The sequence below is a fragment of the Lutjanus erythropterus genome, chromosome 3, assembly GCF_056507025.1.
Source record: "Lutjanus erythropterus isolate fLutEry1 chromosome 3, fLutEry1.hap2, whole genome shotgun sequence".
Classification (NCBI taxonomy): Eukaryota; Metazoa; Chordata; class Actinopteri; order Lutjaniformes; family Lutjanidae; genus Lutjanus; species Lutjanus erythropterus.
In genome coordinates, this window is record NC_139319.1 from 41918648 (window position 1) to 41941034 (window position 22387).

At 40.0% G+C, this 22387-nt stretch overlaps 5 protein-coding genes across 5 annotated transcripts; 3 read left to right on the forward strand and 2 right to left on the reverse strand.

Moving 5' to 3' along the window:
- Positions 1-474: 474 nt before the first annotated feature.
- On the forward strand, positions 475-935 carry LOC146330729 (histone H2B 3-like). Its single transcript, XM_084714249.1, has one exon. It carries the CDS (start codon positions 511-513, stop codon positions 877-879), a length of 369 nt encoding a protein of 122 aa, XP_084570375.1. The 5' UTR covers positions 475-510; the 3' UTR covers positions 880-935.
- Positions 936-2262: 1327 nt separating this feature from the next.
- On the reverse strand, positions 2263-2799 carry LOC146330730 (histone H4). The gene has a single exon (XM_084747480.1). It carries the CDS (start codon positions 2628-2630, stop codon positions 2319-2321), a length of 312 nt encoding a protein of 103 aa, XP_084603606.1. The 5' UTR covers positions 2631-2799; the 3' UTR covers positions 2263-2318.
- A 1207-nt stretch (positions 2800-4006) lies between these two features.
- On the reverse strand, positions 4007-4496 carry LOC146330731 (histone H2A-like). The gene has a single exon (XM_084747332.1). The coding sequence runs from the start codon at positions 4438-4440 to the stop codon at positions 4057-4059; it is 384 nt and encodes a 127-aa protein (XP_084603458.1). The 5' UTR covers positions 4441-4496; the 3' UTR covers positions 4007-4056.
- A 239-nt stretch (positions 4497-4735) lies between these two features.
- LOC146330732 (histone H3) lies at positions 4736-5266 on the forward strand. Its single transcript, XM_084747318.1, has one exon. The coding sequence runs from the start codon at positions 4809-4811 to the stop codon at positions 5217-5219; it is 411 nt and encodes a 136-aa protein (XP_084603444.1). The 5' UTR covers positions 4736-4808; the 3' UTR covers positions 5220-5266.
- Positions 5267-6083: 817 nt separating this feature from the next.
- LOC146330733 (C-type lectin domain family 4 member E-like) lies at positions 6084-13898 on the forward strand. Its single transcript, XM_084711681.1, has 6 exons — positions 6084-6093; positions 9597-9683; positions 9894-10121; positions 11092-11255; positions 11372-11478; positions 13586-13898. Exons 1-6 carry the CDS (start codon positions 6084-6086, stop codon positions 13737-13739), a joined length of 750 nt encoding a protein of 249 aa, XP_084567807.1. The 3' UTR covers positions 13740-13898.
- Positions 13899-22387: the final 8489 nt, after the last annotated feature.

The window sequence follows — 22387 nt, forward strand, 5'->3', positions numbered from 1 at the left end:
TTCATACATGTGGATCTTAAATCAGCAAGCTTCCTCTCATTGTTACATCTATCACCAGCTCATGTTTCAACCCACCAACAGTCGGTGGGGCAGGTTGTAAGAATGGACCTGCTCATATGTCACATTAACACACATAATCTGTGATTGTGTAGGAGACGTCCAATAGAGTTTTATATGTAGTAGACACATCTGAGCGCTGTGCATCAAAGCTTGAGAGATCGAGCAACAACAACCACTGACTGACTGATGGTCAAACAAAAAGTGTCACTAACAACCCCGGTCTCCCCTATTATGTACAAATACATGCATCGGTGATGACAGGATGCTTCATTACTTCTGGAGGGGCTTTAGAGGGTCTCTCTATTCCTGCACATGCGCAGTCTCGAGCACAAGTCAGCCAATCCTGTGTGAGTAACAGCCCACTACTCTTCACCTCATGCACATACATATAGAGCCTCTTGATCGCTCTCAAGTCACTCGTTTGACCAGTCAGTTTGGTTGGAAACGAAAATGCCTGAACCAGCGAAAGCACCGAAGAAGGGCTCAAAGAAAGCCGTCTCTAAAGCCACCAAGAGCGGCAAGAAGAGGAAGAGGACCAGGAAGGAGAGCTACGCCATCTACGTGTACAAGGTTCTGAAGCAGGTCCACCCCGACACCGGCATCTCCTCCAAGGCCATGGGCATCATGAACTCGTTTGTGAGCGACATCTTTGAGCGCATCGCCGGTGAGGCCTCCCGTCTGGCTCACTACAACAAGCGCTCCACCATCACCTCCAGGGAGATCCAGACCGCCGTCCGCCTGCTGCTGCCCGGTGAGCTGGCCAAGCACGCCGTGTCTGAGGGAACAAAGGCTGTGACCAAGTACACCAGCTCCAAGTAAACCCGCTACACTCACTCACTCACTCCAACAACACAAAGGTCCTTTTCAGGACCACACAACACTTCAACTGAGAGCGGAGCTCCTGATTCTTTCGTGTCTTCATCACATGTTGGATTTAATTTTAAACAAGTTGACTATGAGGGATTAAACGATTATTATTATACCAGTTTTAGTCTTCCTGGAAGGTTTTTATTTCTAAACCTTTCAACTTTGGTTGAACTAATAAATTTCGTTCCAATAAAACCTTAACTCACTATCTTTTCAATAATTGATATTACCATTGTCATTTTTTTCTAAGTGATCAAAGAAAATGTAGATCTTAATGTTGATTGAAATCATCCAGTCTACATGAACACTGAATAAAAACTCTGTGGTACTTGAGGCAGAGGAGAGGTAAGGAAAAGCTTAATGCCTCAGATTTACTTTACTACTAAACTTTACTTTACTACTACTTTACTGCTAAAGTTTTCAAAATCTAAGAATCTTTTTAAAATCTTTTTTTTACATGAACTTTCGTGTCTTCATCACGTTTTTCTTCAAGTTTGTAGAGTTTTGGAAGAAGTCAAACATTACAACTTAAACTGAACAAATAAATCCCATTGGCTCTGGCTCACAACATTTCTTCACTTTGTCACAACAGATTTTTACCCACCATTAATTTTCACAGTATAATCACTATTTCACACAGTGAAAATAATTATTGGTTGCCTCGCAATATTGTAATTACTCTTAAAACCTTTATAACCCCATATTGTTCGTTTTTAATGTGAGGTAAACTTTTGATAAAGTTTATTTTGATTTAATTTAAGATTTTTTTCAATTAACTTTAAATGTAATTCATATTAATTAATCTAATCTATATATCGATCTAATTTGCAATGTCTGAATTTTTATTAAATTCAGATTTTGTGATGGTACTTTAGGCCAAGGAGAGTAAAGGAAGAAGCACCTTTGAGGACCCCACTTTACACACATTAAATATAACATTTTGCGTTTTCAAAATCTGAGATAACGTCATAACAACAATAGTTTATTCAGCTGAGTTTATTAATTCAGTGTATAACAGTATAATACCTACTTTGTTCATTAATCATACCAATATTGTAAATTGAAATTCCTTGAATATAGACGGAATAAAAATGGGGTAGGAATATTGTTTATCAAAATTTACCAACATCCATATCCATGTAGTCTACACAAATACTGACAAAATAAAATGTTTGTGGTACAAAAGAGTAAAGCAGCTTACTGCCCCATACCAGATTTATTACTACTTCACATATATATTAAAATTTCTCTTTTTAAACATTTGAGATAACATTAAATTATAGTTTAAAAGATAAGAGTACTGATGAAGGACTTGAGCTCTTGACAGAGTGAGTGTGTGGTCCTTAAAAGGACCTTTGGTTTTTTTTCTCTAAAGACACAGAATGAGCGCTTTAACCTCCGAAGCCGTACAGAGTGCGTCCCTGTCTCTTCAGAGCATACACCACATCCATGGCGGTCACCGTCTTTCTCTTGGCGTGCTCGGTGTAGGTGACGGCATCACGGATGACGTTCTCCAGGAAGACCTTCAACACACCGCGGGTCTCCTCGTAGATCAGACCGGAGATGCGCTTCACTCCACCACGGCGAGCCAGACGGCGGATAGCGGGCTTGGTGATTCCCTGGATGTTATCACGGAGAACTTTACGGTGACGCTTAGCGCCTCCTTTACCCAGTCCTTTTCCTCCCTTTCCTCTGCCAGACATTTCGTTCGCTTTTTCTTTCACAGACTGAATCGAGTCTGCTGCTTGAGGACAGACAGTCTGTATTTCTAGACTTTCTGAGGACCTGATAGAGAGCAGATGGAGGGAGTTTCACTGGGCGGTGACTCAGTGGTCATTCCTACATTTTTAACAGCTGAAAGTGAAAATTGTTCCTTTTGATTTTCTTGATTAGAAAATTATTACATTTTAAAAGAGAATATTGTCCAGATGAAGTGACAGTGACACTGATACTGACTGTGGTTTTACTTCATTTTTACTGATAATCTACAGTTACCTACAATAAGCAGCTTAAATATTATTCATAGTAAAATCAGACTTAGTAAAGTTCTTTAAAATACTACATTTATCATTTAGTGTTTCATGATTTAACATTTAATTCCACACACAGCAGTTATAAATGATCCATACAGGTGGTGATATACTGACATTAATAAACATTTAAAGTTAAAACTTCTTCATTCAAAAAAGACAAAAAACAAACAACAAAGAAAAGGAAAACGGCAAGAAAATACATCAAGCCAAAATTCAAGTTTATAAAAAGCCATCACAGCTCCTGAACAAAATGTAAATATCCCATCTGAAGTATTAATCATTATTATTTTTAAAAAAGGTGTGATAAATGAATATGATAATTACATTTAGATTAAAGTCCATTTCACTAAAATGGGCGGATTTTATTAGATCAATATTCAATGTTAAAATGATGCAGGGTTGAACGTCTTTGGGACAAAGGAGATATTGCAAACATCAAACGTTAAAGGCCACTTTTTATGTCATTAAAAAAAAGAACTGATTTACCATTAAATGTTTGTAGGTTTATTTTAGTGTCAAGTAAGTGTGACAAAAATAAAATATGTGAAATGTTGCGTTTCAAAGCGCTTTTCAAAAGAAAGTTACAAAGTGATTTAGAGCAGAGAGTGAAATGTTTCTTCATGTTGTTGTTCAACATGTTGTGAGTGATGACTGTATTATCTACTGTACTTTAACTCCGCGTCATGACGCACTGACAGTTGTGGACTGTAATGTAGTTTCCCTCAGAGAAAACGTGTTGTTCTCTGTTGTGTTTGATTTGTCATTTTAGTAATAATTGTAACAGTTGGTGTTTTCACTGACTGGACTGTTAAATGACGGATAGTTGGCGTTACTTGATCGATGGCGGAGAGAACAGCCGCTACTGCGAGAGGAAATGAAAAGAAAGTTGTTGTAAACTCCTGCAGCTTAATGAAGATGATGTGTGGTGAAAAGCCACTGTGGTTGTAAATGATTTTCAGAGTTCCACAACATTAGTAAGACATGGTGAGAGTTCCAGTGTGTTTGTGTGCATGAGACATAAGACAGAGCTCTTTATGAGGAGAGTGTGTGGCTCTGAAAAGAGCCGTTTTGGGGTCTGGTTGAGGATCCAGCAGCTTTACTTCTTGGCGGGCTTCTCGGTCTTCTTGGGCAGCAGAACAGCCTGGATGTTGGGCAGCACGCCGCCCTGAGCGATGGTGACTCCACCCAGGAGTTTGTTGAGCTCCTCGTCGTTGCGGACAGCCAGCTGCAGGTGACGGGGGATGATACGGGTCTTCTTGTTGTCGCGGGCAGCGTTTCCAGCCAACTCCAGGATCTCAGCGGTCAGGTACTCCAGCACGGCCGCCAGGTAGACGGGGGCGCCGGCACCCACACGCTCCGCATAGTTGCCCTTCCTCAGCAGCCTGTGAACACGGCCGACTGGGAACTGGAGCCCAGCACGAGAGGAGCGGGTCTTTGCCTTAGCTCTGGCTTTACCACCGGTCTTTCCTCGTCCACTCATTGTTGGATACTTTCCGAAGTCGAGACTAACAGAAACTGAAGACCAGACAGTCAAACCCCAATTATATGCTCAGGAAGCGCGCGCGGACGGGGTCTGGGGTCCGTCAGACCAACCACAGCAGAGCCTCCAGCAGAGGTCGACCGCTCTGGATTGTGGCGGACTTTTTGAACACATTTGTCTCCAATCAGCAGCGGAGATTCGGGCGGTGGGTCGCCCCTCCTGTCGGTGCTGAGCTCCAAGAGGAGCCTCTCACCAATCAGGAGGCGGAGGTCTGAAGCAGCGTCATGATCCCAGCCGGTCCCACAGTTTAAGAGCAGCGTGTCTCGTGTCTTTACTTTTCATACTTCTGTCGAGAGAAAGAAGGAACGATGGCAAGAACCAAGCAGACCGCTCGTAAATCCACCGGAGGCAAAGCTCCCAGGAAGCAGCTGGCCACCAAGGCTGCCCGTAAGAGCGCCCCGGCCACCGGCGGCGTCAAGAAGCCTCATCGTTACAGGCCCGGTACCGTGGCTCTGAGAGAGATCCGTCGTTACCAGAAATCCACCGAGCTGCTCATCCGCAAGCTGCCCTTCCAGCGCCTGGTCAGAGAGATCGCTCAGGATTTCAAGACCGACCTGCGCTTCCAGAGCTCCGCTGTCATGGCTCTGCAGGAGGCCAGCGAGGCTTACCTGGTCGGACTCTTTGAGGACACCAACCTGTGCGCCATCCACGCCAAGAGAGTCACCATCATGCCCAAAGACATCCAGCTGGCCCGTCGCATCCGCGGAGAGAGAGCTTAAACTATCTGCTGCTGCTCCACAAACACAACGGCTCTTTTAAGAGCCACCTCACTCTCTCTGAAGACACTCTTCCTCTGCTGCTCCGAGCTTTAACACCTTCAATTACTTCAATTATAATTCTCCCCAAAATAAAATATCACAATTATAACAATAATAATTATCTGAAAATGTTTTTCCGACAAATGTGTTTAGTCCCCGCAGTGAAATATTTCATTTGTTGGTTATATCATATTATTACATATTCACAGAAATTACTAAGTGGTGTTTTAACTATTTGTGAAACATTCTAATTAACACAGTAGGTTTCCCTACCTACAAATTTAGAAAATAAAACATCATTGCAGCAACAGGAAAAATGTCCTTGTAAAATTGCCATACACTAATGAAAGTATTTGACAGCAAAATAAAATAGTAATGGCATGTGTAATATTATTTTTCAGATTTAATGTTAGACACGTGTGTATGTTTTGTTGTGTTGCTCTTACGGGTCGAGGACACGGAGCGCTTTAATTCATCACTTAACAATCACAGAGTGTCATCAATTCAAACACCTCTCATCATTAAGACACTAACTTGTGGATCTACCATCTGAATGAGACACACAACACCACGTCTGACACCTGCGTGTAGAAATACTTCACATTATTTAACAAGGAAGATGCAAATTGTGCGCTGGAGGGACAAAATCCTCTGGACTGAGGTTTGCTGTCACATGTCCTCACTCTGTCTCTCTGAAGACACTCTTCCTCTGCTGTTTGTCTTCATTTATTTAGTACATTTCATTAGCAGTGGATGTTGATGTGCAGCTTGTCATCGGAAACTAGAAGCAGGTTTATTCTTTGCAAATAACAGGCTGATTGTCACATGGAAGAAAGTGAGTTAAAATCGACAACATTTTGTCACGATACAAATTTCAGTCATTTTAAATTCACTTTCTTGTTTCACTTCCGGTCTTACACGCGGGATCAAATTTTCATCGGGCTGCTTCTCTGGATACACGAGACGCGTGTAAAGATAAAGATCAGCGCGCGCCTGTTTATAAACAACCAAAAGAATAACGTCACATACTTAAACCTGAATCTGACATCTGAACCATATCAACAAGAATATATAAACCTACAACAAACATCTGATGAGAAAAAGTGTTTTGTGCTGTTTTCTATAACGTCTAATTAAAGATGCATCACGTTTCAGATCCTGCAAATCCTGGAAATACGTCATCTAGACGCGCTTTGTAACAAGAACAAGCAAGTTCTCCCTCTTTCATTCAAACAAAAGTCAGTAATGGTGACGGCAGGAGATTATAATTAGAAAGAGAGAAATAATTCCAGGGAGGCTTTTAATGTTGGATTGTTTTTATCCAGGTGAAAAGTACCACATAATAAATGTATATCTGCCCCTTTTTGTTTTTGATTGTACTCAAAAGTGTGTGTGTGTGTGTGTGTGTGTGTGTGTGTGTGTGTGTGTGTGTGTGTGTGTGTGTGTGTGTGTGTGTGTGTGTGTGTGTCAGCCTCTGTGACGTCTTAGACTTGCTCTGATGACTCGTCAACATTCTAGAACCTGGTTAGAACCATATATAACAGGGAGCCTTTAGAACACTCAGGACACACACAGCTTCAGAGGGTCAAAAGATGCAGTTGGACTGGACAGGACTTGGTTTTCATTAAGAGGTAAGGTAAGAACATGCTTCTAATTACGGGGAAGCTAAGAGGAGCTCGGCTCACCTGAAAAGATCATCAACTCCCCTGAAAGTCTAATCTGGAACATTTGAGGGCAGCTCTAAAACATGATGCTCCTCAAATAATAATAATAGAGAAAATATTCCAATGTTGTGAGTTTATTCACACATTACATTATAATTTGTGAACATTAATTAACACTATGCTCTGTGAGCTGTTGTGTGTAGCAGCCTGACAGCTGTGCTGTCCATGGTCCTGACACGGAGCAGAGGTGACTGACACACAGACACAACATGTTACTTACTTCGGTTCCTCTTTGCTTTTCGTTGTTGCAAACTGAACTTTGGGCTCTAATTCCACTTTGTCCTGATTCTAACAACCAACAGACAGAAAGGAAACGACAGGGAAGTGAAGGGACAGTCAGTGAGGAGAGAGAGAGAGAGAGAGAGAGAGAGAGAGAGAGAGAGAGAGAGAGAGAGAGAGATGCACGCAGCAGAACAGCTGTGATACTTTATGAAGTCCTACCATGTAAAAACAAATGTGAGTTCATTTTGATTGAAGAACTCTCCACATTAGTTTACATTCAAAGTTTACATACAAAGATCAGACCATGATGTTAATATTGAAGCCAAAACGCAGTAAAGACGTCTGACGCTCGCGTTCTGAAGTTCACCCATTGTTCTAAATGTGTGTATATATATATATATATCTATATATATATATATATATATATATATATATATATATATATATATATATATATGCCGCGATATACCGTTACCGTAACAGGATTCAGTTTATACCATGATGTGAATTTTGGGTCATACCGCCCAGCCCTAATACAATTACTGTTATAGACGGTGTTTAATTTCTAGGTCAGGATCACTGAGAGGGTTTGGTTCCTTCAGGTCCACAGGGCCTTGAGCACATGGACAGCTTCACCTATAGGTGCTCACAGTTAAAACTAAACAAAACTCTCATCACAAACAAGAAATCATTTATTTACATTTATTGATATGAGGATCTGCATATAATCATTCAAAATCAGCAGGGGAGGTGCACAGAAAAAGTTTGCAGCTCTCTCTACCAGCAGGATCTGGCACAGATTAAGTTTTGGTTATACCACCATAAAATAATTGTATTTTGAAACAAATGCAGTATCATGACTTAACAAAGTTGCTTCGGTTAAACTGTATGACCCTGCAGCTCAAGTTCAGAGTGTTTATCTGAACAAGGGTTAGGGTTACTTTGTTCTGAGGCTTTAAGGAATAAAGAAAAGAAAGTATCACTGTGACCCTTCACTGAGTCCCATCCCTGACATGATGAACTGTTTGTCCCCTGATTGTCTCAGTCGTCTGTCTGCTCTTGTTTTATTTCCCTGTGTTAACTGCACATCTCAAACCTTGCTCTCCCCTCCCTCACCACTGACATGAAACAGCAGCACTAAACTGCAGCACAGAGCAGCACTGAGCTCCCCACCCCTCCCTCCTCCTTTATTTACAAGAAATGCCAGCAGTTCTTTTAAGCTCCTATACTGTCCACTGCTCCCCATCACATGAACACAGAACAGCAGTGTTAAAATGTGTCTGGGTTTAGATTCAGTTGGTTGGAAGTTTTGAGGGAACTCAACATCTTTCAAGCACTTTAATGTTCTTATATAACTTATTCAGTGCTTTCCTGTATTTACAGATGTCATATGCACATTTTTGCTGAGACTGTTAATATATTTTAATGTAGTCCACAAAGGACACAAAAGTCCTACTATTGGGTTAACTGATCTCTTATTAATCATAATGTTACCAAATCAGAAATTAAAAGTCCATTTCTATGAGATACAAACACCGTCAGTTTTGGTAAAATTTCCTTTAACTCACTGATGTTTTTCTCCTCAGAGAATTTCTATGGACCTCAAATAAAATCAATAATCAATCAATCAATAATCAGTCTCAAGACTTTAACCAATGTGATTTTTATTTATTAAGCATAACCACATTTATATGAGTCTCATGATGTGAACGCTGGCCTCTTGTATCAAAGTGTAGAAATGAAAAAAACATTAAAGAAGTTTATTATCCTTTCATGGGACCTTTAAATTCTAACATAACATGATAACATGCTGTTGTTAGTTTATCTTGTTATGTTTTTACACTGATTCCACATGAGTGTTTTCTGGTTTATTACAACTTGTGTTTTTGTAGGTTTGGGGAGAACATCAGTTATGACATCATGTGCTCACTAAATTAAATTCAAGTTTGCTAAAACCCTCCCCTGAAAAGTGACTGACAGTAGAACCTGTTCCTTGGAACAAAAGCCCTCAGATGGCTTCTCTCTCCCCCTCAGGGGCTTCTTGTTTTTTTTTTAATCTCTAAAAACCTAGTATTTTGCATAAGATCAACTTTATTGTCACATTCTGATGCTGCTTACCCACAACAGAAATGTCCACAGAAATGATTATATTTATTGTTTTCAGAATGATCATTGCCAATTCATTTTAAATTGTTGGGCCAAAGAGATTTGTTAAAGAAAACTTTCACATATTGTTAAAAAGTTTTTCTTAGTTATTTTTGTTTTTTTGTTAAAACTAATGCACCACCCTACATATGATTCTTCTATTTCTTCTGTTGAGCTCAACAACACATAACAGCCTCATACAGCTGCTGCTGAGGACTTTTAGACTTTTATTGTTGTTATTTTACAGAGAGAAGATGCTGTCACCTGATTTTCCTCGGCTTTGGCATCCTTTGTATCATACAAGCCGCTCTCAACGTTTCTCTACGGCTTGCTTGTGAGTATGATTTTTGGCATTGCACGACTTTCTGAGAAAGTCACACAGACAAAACCACAATACTGCACATACACCCCACATGTGGAATCATTTGACATGTTGTTGTCTTTCACAATTTGATGTCGAACAAAACCTGAAAAATGCTTTTAATTTAAAAACATTTGAAAAATCATTAAAAAATTAAATGTAACTTTCTGTTTCTCCTGTCAGTGTACTCGAGCAAGGAATCAACCTACTCCAACTGCAGCATAACTCATTTTAGTGAGCAAAACCAAGAGAAGGAGGTGCAGGATTGTGAACAAAGGTACAACAGATTACAAGAACAATCCAACACCTTGACCAGAGACAAAAACCTGCTTGAAAACATAAACAATAAACTCCTCAACAAGATAAAGGAAGTGGAGGAGGAGAGGGACAGGCTGAAAATGAACATGAGTGGTGAGAAAAAAGAAAAAAGCTTTCTGACCTCAGCTTTAGTTCCTCTTTATTTCATCTTCCTATTCTGATGTAAAATAATGTCTCCTCTCTTTACCTCTTTATCTGTAATCTACCCACTATCATACAAACATCTGTATATTTTATGAAGCATTTTCTGTGATGTCTTGTTCTTACTACTCTTCTACAGGCCTTCTTGTGGTTACTAAAAAACATTGCTGCAGTTTGGAAAGTTAAAGCATAAACTCTTTAAACACATCTACAAAAGCTGTAAATATGCTGGTATTGGAGGCATATTAGAGACAGTTATTGCATCACGGTCAGAGGTTTTATATAAGAAATTATGAGTTATGATTGTAGTTATTATTGTAGATATGAATGTCTTTGTGCAACCACAATTCCAAAAAAGTTGCAATGTCGTGAAAAATATGAAATGATTTGCAAAAACTTTTAGACATATATTAAATTGAATACAGTACAAAAACAAGGTATTTAATGTTCACACTGTTGTTTGTAAATATACACTCATTCTGAATTTAATATCTGCAACACATTTCAGAAAAGATGTTTACTACTGTGATACATCTCTTTTTCTTAACAACAGACAACAATCTGGGTGGTCCTTTTCCTCTTGAACCTGGAGGACACAACGTCCACGATTTCTGAAAACAATCTGAAATGTGAACTCTCCACTCTTTGGTTTTCCCTCTCCCAACATGTTTTTTTAATGTGTTGCGAGCATCAAATTCAGAATGAGTGTATATTTATAATAACAACAAAGTTCATCAGTTTGAACATGACATGTTGAAACAAGTTGAAAAGTATCTGCAAGTCATTGCATTCTGTTTTTGGTCACATTTTACACAACATCTCAACTTTTTTGGATCTAGGGTTGTAACTGATGACTGTATAGTTGTAGTAGTTGCCAAATGCCTCAGAGTCTAACCTGTGATGTGCTGTTTGTCCCTCTCAGAGCTGAGTGGCTGTGTGTCCCCTCAGCAGTGTCCTGCAGATTGGAGGGAGATCAGCTCCAGATGTTACTTCCTGTCCACTGAAAGTAAAACATGGGAGGAAAGCAGAAGATACTGTCAGAGTAAAGGTGCTGACCTGGTGGTGATCAACAGTGAACAGGAACAGGTACAGTACAGTAAATCTGTGTGTGGATCTGTGTGCATGTGTGTGTATGCCATTGTTGATGTTGAAGGAGAACTTTTGAAGTTATAGTTACATTTTCTGTGATCTCGACCAAACAGAGGGCCTTGTACCGTCTGGATGGGAACGTTCATCTCTTGTTCTGGATTGGTCTGCGTGACACAGCTGGGACCTTCAAATGGGTGGATGGATCTGTGCTAACCAAACCGTAAGACCTTCAAAATAACTCAGAATGTTTCTATGAGACAGACTGACTCAAATAAGATCATCACAGGTCCGAAATATGAAAAAGACAAATGGAAAACCAACCTTTACCCAAAGTGCGTGAATTAAATAGATTCTTTATGAGACATGATCTGACAGGACATGGAAGATTTAAAATGCCTAAACTTAAACAAACACAATGAAAAGTGTGGTCTAGCTGTTAACGCTTACTGAGAACTTTTGATTGAGATTGATTCTGCAGAATCGATATATCGATTCTAATGAGCTGCTCATTTGGTGTCAGTTCCTGATGCAGAAAAACTTGTACTTCAGGTCAGTCTTCACTTTGATGAACACAAGTATAAACTTAAGGGGTTCTCAGTTGTTCTTACTTCACTATATGAGCTTAATGCAACACACATCTGTGCAAAAGATCTTATATAGTATGAACACATGAATACAGTTCACACCAGAAGCTTAATGATACAATAAGAAACAGTTTTATACAGTATATCTCATGTCATACAGGATCACACATCATCAGGACACTAGACATGAGGGCACCACATTACATAAGCAACAATGTCAATGTCACTTGTCAGTAAATAAAACACAAGCTGTTAGGATTTTATCCAAGGCTCAAGATATCTGTAGCTCCAGACACCCACAGTCAATAAGTAAATAAGTAAATAAATAAGTGAAGGACATTGAAATTCTTCATCAGTTCCTTAAAAAAACAATAGATAATAACTTATCACAAATACGAAACATGCGTGACTGCATTACTTCCTTATGTTTTCAGTACTTTTGTATAATGTTTGTGAAAACACACAACTCTGACTTTTTTATTTAGCTAGTCAATGTCTTATAAGACATGAGAACCGAGCATGCAGCTGTACGGTCAGACACCACCACATCAAACTCAGGAGACAGTGGTGGAAAGAATATTAGAGGTGCTGACTTTTGGATTTCAGCTTGTGACCTCAGGGTTGAATGAACTCCTCAGTACTGATTATTTGGATTTACAGTCTCCACAGGTTGTTCTGTTAGAACAGGTGCGGAAAAAATCAATAACTCCAGGTCACACACACACTTATTGAGATCCATTCATTTATTCCTAATAGTGAAGGTGTGGTTTCTACAAGAAAAACACGTACAAACATTAAGCCACTGTAACAATATAATCACACCTTAAACGTTTACTTAAAAGTAAACAAGCATGATTACAAGTCAAATATTAATAGACATAGGAATATAACATGTACAGTCTTTCCCCTATCCTGGTCCTCAGGGCCCACCGCCCTGCATGTTTTAGATGTTTCTCTGCTCCAACACACCTGATTCACATGATCAGCTCGTCATGAAGCCTCTGCCTGATAGCCTGAAGCCTGATAACCGTTTCTGAGTTTTTGAAGGGTCTGACCTGCCGATTCCGATTTTGGCCAATTCTGATTTTCAGTCTTTCTGTTAAACCGAATATGGAAAGCTCATCTGTCATGGTATGGGGTTGTGTTAAGTAAGACAGTGCCAAGACACATTGTGGACATGTTCCAGCAGCGTGTCTTCATAGTAGAGTTCAGGTACTAGACTGACCTGCCTGCAGTCCAGACCTGTCTCCCATTGAAAATGTGTGGTGCATTATGAAGCACAAAATACGACAACAGAGACCCCGGACTGTTGAGGACCTGAAATCATTTATCAAGAAAGAGAAATAATTTTACTCTATGAACTTCAACAATTAATGTCCTCAGTTCACAAATGCTGACTGAGTGTTGTTAAAAGAAAAGGGGATGTATAAAAATGGTAAACATATTCCTGTTCCAACTTTTTTTTTGGAATGTGTTGTAGGCATCAAATTCAGAATATATGTATATTTACAAAAAGCAATAATATTTTATTTTATTTACAAAAAGCAATAATATTTTATAAATATATATTATCAGTTTGAACATTAAATATCTGGACTTTGTGCCATAGTCAGTTGAATAGGCTGACCAGTATTTGCAAATCATTGCATTCTGTTTTATCTAAGTTTTACTTGGCAGACCTCCAGTGTCATACAAACTGCTGTCAGAGCAGTAATCATTAATATTCTCTATACTGTCATTTAGATTTTGGCAGTCTGGTCAGCCAGATCGTGGTGGTCCCAACAACGTAGAGGACTGTGTGGAGATGTATCACTTCAACCCAGTGCTGGCCAACTGGAATGACGCCCCCTGTGGAAGCAAGCGACACTGGCTGTGTGAGAGATCCACATGGCAGTAATATCAACCCACTAACGTCAGATTATGTGAATGTACAGATAAATTACTTAATGTGCTTTTGCACTTGGTGATACTTGTCTTTGTGGCATATGTTGTGTAACTCTGAGGGATTTTGTGGTACACTTTGTGCTAAAATCTATGTATTTAATGCTTTTTTTTTTTTTTTTTTTTTTTTGTAAAGGATTGTCTTCAACAGCTTTTAGTGGGAACTTCCATTTGCAGCCAACATGATATATAAATTTAATACAAGTGAAATGATCAGCTAAGAATCAGTGATACAGACTATTGTAATGTAATTTAGTCCTCATTTATCCTCTGAAGATGCATTGATTATTTGATTATATGAATATAATTTAAAGTTGGTGCGTGTAGAGTGTTTGTCGCTGAGGTTAAGATGTTCAGCACAACCTGATCAAGATGCTCTGCTGAAGATTTCAAAGCAGCAATTAAAAATCATTCACATTATTCTATTATTAAATAAAAAAGCTTTTTTTGTTTTTGTGTTTTTAGTCTTCTTCTTCAGTCTGCAGCACAAATGAAGGAGACAGCAGACAGAGAGAAGAAAAAGAAAAACAAATTATTATTATTATTATTATTAGTAGTAGTAGTAGTAGTAGTAGTAGTAGTAGTAGTAGTAGTAGTAGTAGTGGTGTGTTTTATTTTTTTTTTTATAGAGTTTTGCTCTCCTGTGGAAAAGAAAATCTGTCTGGAGCTGCAACTATTAATTTTCTTTCATTAAAAGATGTAGGGTCATATAGAATTATCTGAAACTTGTCCCCAGCTGACACTGATGTTTATAACAAACAGCTGTAGTTCCTTATTTAGTGACATGTTTAGCTGGTGTGGAAATGATATTACAGCAGAATAAACAACATGATCAATATGATGGAGGAAATCCGACAAGCGACAACAAACTTGGCTACAACTACAGCTACTGCTGACTAAAAGTAAGTCTGACTGTATTATCTACTGTACATCCATCCACCTTCAATCACTTATCTGATATCAGGTTGTGGAGGTAACAGTTCCAGCAGGAGACCCCAGACATCCCTTTCCCACTCTCCATCATGACACACTGACAGTTCAAGACTCTGTACTGTAGTCCTCAGAGAAAACGTGTTGCTGTCTGTTCCATGTAGTTTCAAATATGAATACAGTTGTTAAAATATTATTCCAAAAGCAAAAGTTATGTTGTCTGTGTGTATTTTGTCCAAAATAAATTAAGTCATTATGTTATCTATTTTCTTGCTTATTGTTTATTTCATGAATAGGATAATTTAGTTCAGGTCACCAAAACAGTGAACAAGTGCAGGTGAGAAAATGAAGTCAGTGCAGCTTAACAGACACCAGAGTGGAACCCTGAGATTCTTTAAACAAAAATTACAGAGTAAAATCCACCAGGAGTAAAATTCAGCATAAATTTGACAGCAGAATTTCTTGTCAGTGCAGTTTTTCAAGAAGGGGAGAGTGGGGCATCTTGTCACATGGGTAGTTATCAAAAGTTTTCTCTCCAAAACCAGATGGAGCTGCGTAAAACAAATCACAACAGTTCCATGTAGTACTCTCTGCTCTTAAGGCTTTCTGTTCTTGACAAACAATGAATCTAATCTGAGGGGAGAACAATTTTCAGAATTTTCAATCAGACAAAAGTAAAATAATAATAATAATAATAATAATAATAATAATAATAATAATAATAATAATAATAATAATAATAATAATAATAATGAAATGCAATGTTTGTGTAACAAAATTTGAGAAATTGGTATGATCAATTATATTGTTTTTGCACAGAATAGTGGAGAATAAATGTGTATTCTGATGCCTAAATTAAGATGTGAAACATTGCATTTGAAGGGCTTTTCACACTCTATGTAAAATAAAACCAAACAATGCACTAGTAAATTGGGGCACATACACACACATACACAGATGACACTATAAAAGAAGGTTGTACATCTTTATTCTAGCTTTCTATTTGCCAAATAAATTACTCCTCTTATGCACTAGGGTACTGTCTCTGTCTCCTTGTCTCATCTCTGCATCGACTCTCATTTACCATCACATAATCCATGAATGTACGAGATGACCATCCTCTACGAATGGATTCCTTCTCTCACCAGCCATGATCCAGGGCTGATTCCTGGCCTCTTAGCATTCAGGAGGACAATCTTGTGCATCTTGATTCTCAAGGTACAGCCGCTGGAGGACAAACCATTACAGCTCCCACATCAAAAACATGCACTGTCACAGCTGGACGACATGATCCACCACCTCCCAGTGACATGAAAATAGTAACAAAGACCACTTAAAAATCCTCTACTAAACTGTCATTTCAAACTAAGAACAATTAATAAGTTAACATTAATAATAAGCATCATGAGAATAAACTGAATGCATTAAACACCAACCTCAAACAAATACAGAATTTTGAAAGACTGTCCATTTAAACTCTCACCAACACAAACAACTTGCTTACAGTTTGAAGTTAAAGAACAGGTTCACATGCTTTTCAAATGTGACTTAATAAAAGTAAATTTTGATTAACTAACTTATTCAGTCAGGCAGTAATTAATTATGAAAGTAATCTGATTACAATTTCAAGCAGTTTCAAGCACATCATCCAAAACCCAAGCACTTTTCCAACCTTGGAAACGCTACATCAAACTTCATGTGTTTTCAAGGATTTCCAGCACCTTTACAGACCCTGTAATTTATACAAAATTCTGAGTTCTGGCTTGGGGGGGGGTTCAGCTACAAGTAGAGGGGGCTCCAAGGAAAAAAGGTTTGGAACCACTGATCTAGATGGCTTCACTTCAGGCCCTGTGAAGTTTTGGTGACCCCTAGTGGGAGTCTGGACCATCAGTGTATTAGATAATAGACAGCAGAGGGCAGGACACGAAGAAAAGAGGGGGGTGGAAAACAAAGGTTTCCTTGACACAGGACTCTGGAAGCATCTGGACTTCAGAAATATCTTAAAATGTCTGGGTGACGAAAGACTGGAAACAGAAAGATGTCTGGCAGAGGTAAGGGAGGTTAGACTGAGACAGTATATTGTGTTGTCCCTCCATTACACGTGCCCGGCTGGGCAGGCAGCCACCATGGCTACACTCAGCAGTACGCCAAAATATGCCACCAAATTTGGCCAATTTTGGGCTCGCCTTAAAAACAGTAGGAGCGATGAAGCTCCTTCCCAGGACTACATCGGACATCAGACATTTCTTAGAAGTGCACACTTGAAAGGGTGACCCTAAATGGACAGACTGGGACATTGCAGCATCTCTTCAATCAGACATCTTCAATTTGGTGGTGAAGTTCTGGACTGCCAAAGCACCAGACCACAATATTGAACTTAATCCCAAAAGATTTTGTGACATTCTAGACACAAGTAAGTCTCCAGACAAATTTGGAGTATGGTACTTCATACCAACTGGCTCAAGGCTGGCAACAAAAGGGAGGCCACACACAGATATAACTATGAAGACTGTTTTTATTTAACTCAAAAACAAATGAACAAAGTAAACAACTTATGGGATGTGTCTATAAGGAAGTTATCAGTCATGGTAGTAGTGTATGGATGGGTGTAAAAATGGTGTATAGTGTGTTGTAGGGTGCAACAAACCAAACAAAAGTAGCAGGCTGACGAGGATGCAGCAGGCCCGGCTGAGAGAGAGAGAGAGAGAGAGTGTGACCAAATGGGTGGTCCTTAATAACCTTGCCTGGTCCAGCCCACAAGGGCAGGTGCCAGCAGGCACTCCCCCTCAGCCCCACCTACCAGGCAACTCCCTGAAAGAGAGAGCATGGTGAGACACAGGCAGGAGAAACTGAACAGGGTCGTCACAAGATGCATAAAGATACCAACAGTCATATCATTCAGATTCCTAACTCTATATCCCTCGGCCCCTACAACGGTTGCATCATCTACCCTGGACAGTCCACCTCCTGTTTCATATGTGGCTCCGTCGACCACCACGTGAAACAATTCCCCACTGTGAAGTGCTGGAGGTGTAACTGCCTCGGCCACAAAGCTAAAGACTTCACCTCAGAGAGCTTCTGTAGTCTATGTGGTTTAAATGGCCACACATTCTTCAGCTGCCTGGACTCTCATGCTAAGAAAGATAAGACCCAGCAGCAGCTTGTCTCCATGCCTGAAAGTCAGCAGCTCCAGCTCCAGTTCTGCAGTACAACAGCAGCAGCAGCAACAACAACCGGTCCCCAAAGCTGCAGCCCAGCAGCAGCTGCAGGTCTTTGGCTCTCAATCAGCTGATACTCCACGGCAGCCTCCTCCTGATGACTTCCTCTCTGAATCAGGTGAGGCCAGCTATGATCAGATCATGGACAGTGATGCTGAAAGTCACTTTAGTGAAGATGACCATAGGTACAAGAGCTCAAGTGAGAAACTTGAGCAAACACAGCAGCTCTTGTAAGAGACACCTCACTCTCTCTGAAGACACCCTAAATAATAATCTCTCGAAAAATCAGAATATGTTTCCAACAGACATTGTAAGTCCCGCCAATGAAAATTTTGATTTGTTATGAAGTATTATTACATATTCACATTAATGAATAAATAATGTTTTAACAGTATTTGTGAAGCATTTTAATTAATGCATTGGACTCCCCTATAAATGCCCTTTGTTACATCCCTCACCTCGTCACTAACTTTCTGGTAGACCCTGTTGGAAGATCCCATCTGAAGGCGCTATCCAAATTTCCTCACTGACCAAATTCCCCTAATCTGTATCTAAACAGTGTTGAAACCAGAATATTTACAAAACCCCACTAACTGCTGTTTAACCCATAAATAAACCCAAAGATAATTATAATCAATAAATATACAAATACAGCCGACTCCCAAGTCCCCCTCCTCCTATCTTCACACTTGGTTCTCTCCCGCAACGTTTAACAAGCCACCTGTACCCGGGGGGGACTCTTTTGGCTGAACACCCTGGAGTGGACACAAGGAAAGACAGGTGAGTAACAAACAACTAAAACAATGTTTAAACTTATGCACTAGCACACACTTTGTCACAACATTTAGAACGTCTCTTTTATTGCACAGAATTCAGAATGTAATTTAAATCATTCCTGATCAACTATGAACAAATGGAATCTCAACCGATACAGTTGGAGTGTCGTGACAAAAAGTCTCAGAAGATAGGCCAGTGAGGTCTGGGCTTATTGCCACAACACCTTAACAGTCTTATCAAAAAAAGAAAAAAATATATACAGTTATTACTCTTTTGTCAAAGTTCAGACCATCATTAAAGGTGAATCAAGAACAGTCACTGGAGGAGCAACTGATTCTGCCATATAAAGTTTATTGATCTCTCTGGTATAGAAAAATCAACAAACATGAGCCAAACCCGGGATTAGACTGAAGAAAAGGTTCAAAACACTCTGTCATTTGGAGGCTCCTGGGAGCCTCCTCCCTCTTTTAACGTTTCAACTCACATTCAAACATATTTGTGTATCAAATATTCTCTTACGTAATTCATATTGTAGCAAATTCCCACTTGCCACTACAGGAGCCTAATATCACTCCACTCACTGCTCTTTCAGGCAGAGCCGAGAATCGACCGCAGCATCTGCAAGACAACACACAATCACTCATGGTTTAACATGACACATGCTATCAATAAATAGAGCCAATAAATACTCTACAAAATGTGCAAATATGCAACGTGCAAATTGTTCTGTGCAAATTCTGCTAATAAAGTGCAAATATCACTATCAAAGTGCAGAGTGTCATTATTAATGTGCATGTAATTGTTTGTTATAAAGCACAATTAATAGCAAACCACATTGTGCAATATTCATAAGGCAGAAGCCATCAGTCAGTGTTAGGTTATAACCCTATCACCATGTCATTATCAACATATTTTGACACAGGAATTTTTAAGAGTATTCACTGAATCTTGGCCGTCATTTCTCCAAGCTGTCACAGAAGCACGACATCAAGTTTGGTGCCGGCTCTCTGTGCAGTATGGAGGAGGTGGCATTGGCTTTGGAGGAGATCATCGGGCACAGCTCGGAGGTGTTCTTGTTTTTAGAAAAAGTGGAGTCCGTTCCTGCTGCGTGGCGGAGGCGGTCAGCTGCTGCAGGGTTTAATGGAGCTGTTAATATCTCTGGCTTGGGTGGAGCAATGGCTGAGCATCAGGTGGAGGAGAAACAGAGCCAGGATGGTGATCGCACTGAGGTGAGTAGTGAGAGGGAAAGAGGGGCAGGTGAAGGTGTGGAGATGGTAGTCGAGATGACAGGTGAGTTGGGTGAGACAGGTGAGGTGACAGGTGAGTTGTGTGAGGGGGATCCAGCTGCTGAGGCTGGAGTTATGGAGGCCTGTGTGTCTGAGTGGACACCTGCTCCTGCAAAGCGGCGCAGTAAACGTAAGAACGCGCTGAATGTTGTGGTGGGCCGTAAAGCTGGTCGACTGGGTAGTAGACTGACTGCTGCAGACAGCAGTGACAGTGCAAGGCTGTGTGTCTGACTGCAGTGAAATGTCTCACAGCCAGACAACTGCCAGTCAGGAAAACAATTTGTATCCTGCAAAAATGTTTACATTGTTCCTGCAACTAACCAAAGGCATGAAGGGCCTAAATCTAGAAGCTCACATTTTATAACTCAGCAAAACATCTCATTAAAAACAGAGCAACATCAGATTTCACTGATCAAGAGATATTCAGATTGAAAAACAGATGATTAAAGTGAGAAAGCAACTTAGTTTTTAATGATGATGAGGCTGTTGGTTTTATTTCTATTTATTTATTCTATTGTTTTTGCTTTTAACATCCCCCTCACAATGGATTCTTTTAGAGTGCGGATGGAGCCAGAGAGGCAAAGAAAAGGGCACTGGTGTTTGACACAGCACAGATAATACATATTGATGTATTGTTTTTACAAGAAACTCACAGTGATGATAGTAATGAGGCAGACTGGAATAAAGAGTGGGAAGGACAGGTGGCTTTCAGCCATAACACCAAACTAGGTGGTGGAGTGGACTTCTGTTCTCCAGAACTTTTACTCCATCCTCCCCTGAGGTCGAGCATGTTGTAAAGGGGAGATGTCTTTTAGCCAAAGCACAGTTTGAGCATCATACTCTGTTTTTTATCAATATTTATGCTCCAACCAACGATACAGAGAGGAAGAGCTTTCTAGAAAAAATTAATACTAGATTGAACTGCTGGGGCTCAGAGGATTTTTTATTCTTGGGTGGGGATTTTAACTGTACTGAGTACGAGTTTTTAGATCGTAACCATGCAGAGCCTCATCCGGCCTCCCAACACACTCTGAAGCAGCTGGTCTATTCTCCTGGCCTTGTGGATTTGTGGAGAAAGATGCACACAGACTGCAGACGGTACAAATGGCCCCACCTGAGAGAGTATAGGACCTTTTATTGTTTTAAGCACCATTTTAATGTTTTTCAGGGGTGTAAAATTATGCCAGCTGGTTTTACTGATCATTTTTTGGTTTTATGTCATGTTGCTATTTAGAGCATTTTACCCAAGAGCGCATACTGGCATTTTAATTTGGTTTTAACATATGATAAAGGTTTTAGAGAGGCTTTTTGGGACTTCTTTTAGATGCAGGAAAGATGATTTTAGATGCCTTAGGCAGTGGTGGGACCATGGCAATACTGAGATAAAACTCTTGTGTCAGCAGTATACACTCAATGTCACATGAGACACCTGTCGATCTATTAAAGACCTGGAGACTGAGATCGTGGAACTACAAACAATCCGTGATTCCACAGGAAAATGGGGATATATTGAAATCCTCAAGTCCAAAAAAACGGCTTTAGCCAACCTGCTAGATACCAAGATACAGGGTGCACTGGTCCGGTCCCAGGTTCAGAATATCACATAGATGGATGCTCCCTCTAGCTTCTTCTTTGGCCTGGAGAAAAAGCATGGACAGAAAAAAGCAATCCACTCTCTGCTCTTTGACACAGGACAGGAACTCACTGAGCCTGGTCAGATAAGAAGGTGAGCTGTAGATTTTTATTCATCCCTCTACACCAGTGAGTATGAGGAGAATGATGCACTGTTTGAGGGGTTCTGCAGTGAACTGTCTCGGGTCTCTAAGGAGACTAATTCACAGCCTGATCCGTCACTACAGATGGTGGAGCTGCCCACTACTCTGCAGAGTATGTAAGGACAGAGGGCTCCCGGCATCGATGGACTGACTGTTGAATTTTATAAAGCCTTCTGGAACATTTTAGAGACGCTGACATCAAGAGACACTGGCATGTGCTTCAAGTAGAACCATCTTTGAAGGACTTCTGGAAGTATGCACCACTTTTCTCATTTAGGAGAGCACCTACTATCAAAAATATTATCATGCACAAAAACATGACATCAAACAAAACCACATGGCTGACAACAACTGGTATGTATGGATGTGGTAACTGTGCCTGCTGCAATAATACAACAAATACAAAATCATTTAATCATCCCCAGGGAGGAAAATTCATATTCAGGAATTTATAAACTGTAAGTCGACCCATGTGGTTTACATGTTATCATGTCCCTGTGGGCTAGTATATGTGGGACAGACCAAATGACCCCTGAAACAACGTATATCTGAGCACAAAACTGCAAACGGTACAGACAATATGGATTATTCAACTACAAAACATTATGCTGAAGCTAA

What these genes read in the sequence shown, in the direction of transcription:
- LOC146330732 (XM_084747318.1), top strand. Translation starts at nt 4,809, where the DNA reads ATGGCAAGAACCAAGCAGACCGCTCGTAAATCCACCGGAGGCAAAGCT.
- LOC146330729 (XM_084714249.1), top strand. Translation starts at nt 511, where the DNA reads ATGCCTGAACCAGCGAAAGCACCGAAGAAGGGCTCAAAGAAAGCCGTC.
- LOC146330731 (XM_084747332.1), bottom strand. Translation starts at nt 4,440, where the DNA reads ATGAGTGGACGAGGAAAGACCGGTGGTAAAGCCAGAGCTAAGGCAAAG.
- LOC146330730 (XM_084747480.1), bottom strand. Translation starts at nt 2,630, where the DNA reads ATGTCTGGCAGAGGAAAGGGAGGAAAAGGACTGGGTAAAGGAGGCGCT.
- LOC146330733 (XM_084711681.1), top strand. An exon ending in TCAACAGTGAACAGGAACAG is followed by an intron (nt 11,256 to 11,371) that starts GTACAGTACAGT and finishes TCGACCAAACAG; the next exon opens with AGGGCCTTGTACCGTCTGGA. An exon ending in GGATCTGTGCTAACCAAACC is followed by an intron (nt 11,479 to 13,585) that starts GTAAGACCTTCA and finishes ACTGTCATTTAG; the next exon opens with ATTTTGGCAGTCTGGTCAGC.